The following is a 4,737-nucleotide window of genomic DNA, read 5'->3' on the forward strand; positions in this document are numbered from 1 at the left end:
CCAAGGTCCTGAGAAAAGGGAGCGGCTGCACTGAGCTGGTTACCTCGTCGTTGCAGAGAATGATGCAGCCCCTCTGGAGAGCCTGAACACACAGTCAGACTTGAGCCAACATCTGGAAGGTTCAGGGGAGCAAGAGGGAGAGTTGGCGCTGCCTGACAAGGAGATTCAGACAGAGGAGGACATGGTCAATGCTTCCGACCATCCAGACAACCTTGAAGCTGAAGAGGAGGACTTGGAGTCAGATGCAGCTGCCCTAGAGGAGGACTTGCAGTGCCCCCTGGAAGAGGACGTGGTTCACCACCCAGGCAACCCTAAGTGCAAGACCTGCCCCCGCTACCTGTTGGTGCGGAACGCCAAGACATTTAAAAGGGCTCAGGTATGTGCTAGGGGCTACCGAAGAGTGTTAGTAGGAGGAAGAAAATGTGGATGCAACTTACCGGTTCCTATTTTACTTACATTAGTGGTTTTCAAGCCCTAGTATGCATCAGAATCTCCTAGAGGTCTTGCTAAAACACAGATTTGTAGTTTAACAAGTCTGGGAGGTGCAGCTCAAAGCGCATTTATAACAAATGCCTAGGTGGTGATGGCATTGTTGGTCTGGGGACTAGACTACACTTTGGGAGACAATGATTTAGCCAACAGTCTTTGGTATTAGATATATCTAACGACTATATTAATATACTAATACTCATATACTAATGAATACTGATATATTCATTAGATAGCTCTAATCTAATGGTTTCTGTGTGAAATCCTGGCTCTGCCCCTCATTATCAAGCCACTTTAACTTTCAGAACTTCAGAGTCTATGTCTTAAAGTGAAGCTACATTGTACCAACCTCTTAGTGCTGTGAGGACTCTACATGGAAAATATTTGAGATCATCTCTGCGTCATTGTAAACACTCAATAGTTACTCAGAGTATTATTATTATTAAAGAAGTTTCCGACAACAGATAAAGGAGAAATCTATGGGGTTGCTACTTGAGGGGAGCAAGTAGGTCCTAATTTCTGACTTGGAAAGGGTCTCGGGCTGTCTTCTAGAGACGCGGGGACTTGAGAGAAACCAGAGTGAAGTCCCTCCTTGACCTCTTCTCTCCACAGAACATCTGTAGGTGGTGCTACCGGGGCAATCTCGTCTCCATCCACAGCTACAGATTCAACTATCGACTCCAGGTCTTGACCAGAAGGATCAACCAAGGTCAGATCTGGATTGGAGGCACCATCAGGGGCCGGGTAAGTGAGGGGACCGGACTGCCTCAAGGGGCACCCGTGGCATCAAGCTTCATTCTGGCAGCTGAGATGACCTCAGAGAGGCAGGCAGTGAGGTGCTGGAGCTGGCCTGTCTTAGGTCGGAAATGATGACTAGTGCATTGCTCCCTACCCTATGTTGAGTGACTCCACACTTGTCACTGGAAATCTGCCATGGTGGATTATTTGCACCAAGGAAATCAGCAATTGTTATGCTCTCCCTCTGACTCCTCACCTCCCCTTCCTCTCCCTACCAGCTGGTTGTTGAACACGGGTTTGGGATAAGAGGTAGGCCCCCTGCCCAGCTTGTCACTTACTGAGTGGCCTCCTCAGAGCTTCCGTTTCCTTTGGGATCCTTCTCTCCAGGGGCTCAGGATTGTGGATGAATAAGCCGTTGTACGTGTTTCTCAAGAGTGGTCCATGGTCCAGCAGTATCAGCATGGCCTGGTAGCTGTGTGCGGTCCCTGAACCCGCTGCAGCCTCCCAAGTCAGAATCGGCACTTTATCATGGTGCCAGAGACCTGCATGCAGTGGCGGTGTGGTGGCTGGGAGTGAGGCCTGGGCTGCCCTTTCATTGCCTGCAACTCCTCCGGCTGAGCTCATCCTATGGTCTCCCAATCAACTGAACAGTGCGAAGAGAATTTATAGTATTGTATTATATCTTATAGTGTTATATTAACTTATAGTATAACTTATAATAACTTATAGTATTATATGAATACTTATAGTATTATATTAATTTTACTGTATATGACTGTCCAGAAAGGGATCCTTGGTGCTTGGTGGGCATTCTCCAAGCCACTGAATCTGTCTTCTTGGACCTCTGCCTTCTGACCAGTCTATCATTCTTCTAGTTCTCTTGCAAAAGATTTCGCTGGACTGATGGGAGCAGATGGAATTTTGGATTCTGGGCTGCAGGACAGCCAAGGTCTGGGAAAGGCCACTGCATAGCCATGTGCACCAAAGGTGAGGGTGACTGAGCCCCAGGACAGGGAGGGGTACAAGGTGGCCCCTCTCAGTTTCCTGAACACACCTCCCCAAACTCACATGCTCCCCCCACTGGTGGGAAAACCAACATCTTATCTGTGACCTGGGCTGCAAGGTCAGGATTCTTCAGAGCAAACCAGGTGATGGGATGGCTGACTGGGGGAGTGGGGGCAGATGAAGGCTCTCCATCCTCACAGGCAGAGCGAGGCTCAGGCCAGGGCGTCCCTCCCCTTCCTGGGATGTGAGGCAACAAGGGGACTCTGGCGTGACCAATGAGGGTAGTAGATGTGACTGGCAGTGCGGAAGGAGGGAAGAGGGACCGGGCGGGGGGTGGGGGTCAGGGGTGGTTGCCAGCTGACTCACCTGGGGGCAGCCTGGGTGGCAGACACGAGGAAGCGCAGGCCAGCTCTGTGGCGTGTGCTGGGGAAGGCTGCTCCGCTCACGTCCCAGCCCTGCTGCTGAGGTACAGGCAGGTTCTTCCTCCAGCCTCGGTTTTCTCATCCATCAGTGCAAGTGGATGGGGGTGGGGATGGCTTCCTTCTCTCAGTCATTGCCAAGGCCACCGTTCACCTAGTGCTGGGCGGGCATGCCTTAGCTGGGAGGGGCGCGTGGACACAGGGTGTGGCTCAAGGCTGACGTTCTGCGCTCTCTCCATTGCTAGGGGGCCGCTGGAGACGAGTTACGTGCAGGAGGCGCCTGCCCTTCATCTGCTCCTTCTAAGCCGGGGCACAGAGATGATCCTGGACCCTCCTTCTCCCACCCTCCTGGCCGCTGCTGGCCACAGGACCACTCCCTCTGCCCCTCCTGCTCATAAATCCAAACGTCTCACAGCATGTCATGCCTCTTGTTTCTTCTTTGCTCATGTTGGACGACTCCCTCAGGTTGGAAGCCCCTGGAAGTGCTCCCTCTTATAGGGCGGTGCTTTGACAGGGGTGGGGTGCTGAGGTATTAGGCTTCAGCGCCTTCAGGGGCCAGGGCAGGGACTAGTTGCTGTTCTCCAAAGACCCTTCCTAGCTCTGACTTGGGAGCCCTGAGCCCCCAGGTCTTGGGGGATGAGCTCATTTGGTGAGGGTAGAGGGGGGTTGGGGAGTTGGCTTTCCTGCTTTAACTTGATTAAGAATGGGGTTTGGAGAGAGAAAGAGAACAACTGGGCCCTCCCTGGTGGCACAATGGGTTCAGGCACAGCACTATGAAGCTATCACAGCCACTGCAGCAAGAGTTCAATCCCCACCAGGGAGTGATCCACATGGCATGGCAGACCTCTCCTGACTGGCCCGCTGCTCCCCACTCTGTCTCTGGTGAATCTTCTTACCCTCCCTCCTCCCGCACCTCTGGCCTGTACTCTAGTTCTAAATGCATAAATAAATAAATCTTTAAAAATTAAAAAAAAAAGCATGGGGTTTGGGGAAGGTGGGAATGATATCTGATGCAAAAATTGAGGGTAATGAAATCCCACCTGGATAAACATGGGGAGGGAGAAGCAAGTGTTCCCACCTGCAGCTGGGGTGTTCTGCACCCCAGACGCTAGCTCTGGTTTTCATTCTCCTCTCCATGGGTGAAGTCAAAGTGCACCTCTTCCCTCTGAGTATGTTCTCCACTCCATTCCTGGGGCGGGAAGTGGGGGGTTGTGCTCTCACCTTTCCTACCCTCTTCCCTTTCCTGCAACCCCAGCCCATAGGGGCTACTTCTCAGGAGGTCAAAGTCAGGGAGTCTGTGAGCAGTGAGACCCCCAGTCTGGCTCCATTCCCTCAAAGCCCTGTGCTCAGCTCTGTAACGAGCTCATTCTCGATGCTCTGCTTCCAAGACTACAGAGGAATCTGTGGGTGTGGGAAGTGTGGGCAGTGAAGGAAACTCCACATAGGTAGTTCTGGGACTGGTATTTTGTCTGAATCAAACTCCCTTTCACCAGATCCTTATCTCCTTGAAGGGGAATGGGCTCTAGCCAACCCCAGTAGCCCCAAATCCTGGCAGCCAAACCAAAAGTGGTGGGAGAGAAGGGAAAGGAGAACTCAGACCTTGCTTGAAGACGATTAGGGGAGATAAGGTGTCTTTTAAATGAACAGCACTGTGATGCTGGGGCTCAACTTCAACCATTAGATATTCATTCCTTTGGCTGTTTAAGACCTTTCCGTCTCAAATAGCCCTCTAGGAAGAAACCCCTGAGAGTCTTATCGGTTAATACCTCTGGGAGACTGGTAGCTTGCCGAGAACAAAGTTTTATGAAAAGAAACACAAGGGAAGGATATGTGTAATTGTCTGAGGTGGAAGGAGAGGAAGGAAGAGAAGTCATTAAAAAGGAAGCCATGAAGCAGAGTTGTGTGTCTTCCTGCCGACCTGGGAGGGCTGTTTCCTGCTCTCCCTTGCAGCGTGTTGAGCCTGGCTGGTACAATGCATTGGGGGCTGCATGAGCCCCGTGCTGGCCTGGCCCTTAAATGATGGCCTCAGATTCCCCACAGCAATCTGGGGGGCTCCACGTGTCTCGGACAGCACGGCTCCTCGATG

At 51.8% G+C, this 4,737-nt stretch overlaps 1 protein-coding gene across 1 annotated transcript in view; it reads left to right on the forward strand.

Moving 5' to 3' along the window:
* The window catches only part of PRG3 (proteoglycan 3), a 3,979-nt gene extending 911 nt beyond the window's left edge, over positions 1 to 3,068 (forward strand). The window contains exons 3-6 of the mRNA XM_004683466.2: positions 57 to 376; positions 1,102 to 1,233; positions 2,103 to 2,214; positions 2,897 to 3,068. Coding sequence (XP_004683523.1) covers positions 57 to 376; positions 1,102 to 1,233; positions 2,103 to 2,214; positions 2,897 to 2,955 — 623 coding nt within the window. The 3' untranslated portion in view covers positions 2,956 to 3,068. The remainder of the gene's footprint in view (positions 1 to 56; positions 377 to 1,101; positions 1,234 to 2,102; positions 2,215 to 2,896) is intronic.
* The last annotated feature ends 1,669 nt before the right edge of the window (positions 3,069 to 4,737 follow it).

This window comes from Condylura cristata, unplaced genomic scaffold, assembly GCF_000260355.1.
Source record: "Condylura cristata isolate star-nosed mole 26May11 unplaced genomic scaffold, ConCri1.0 scaffold00015, whole genome shotgun sequence".
Taxonomy (NCBI): domain Eukaryota; kingdom Metazoa; phylum Chordata; class Mammalia; order Eulipotyphla; family Talpidae; genus Condylura; species Condylura cristata.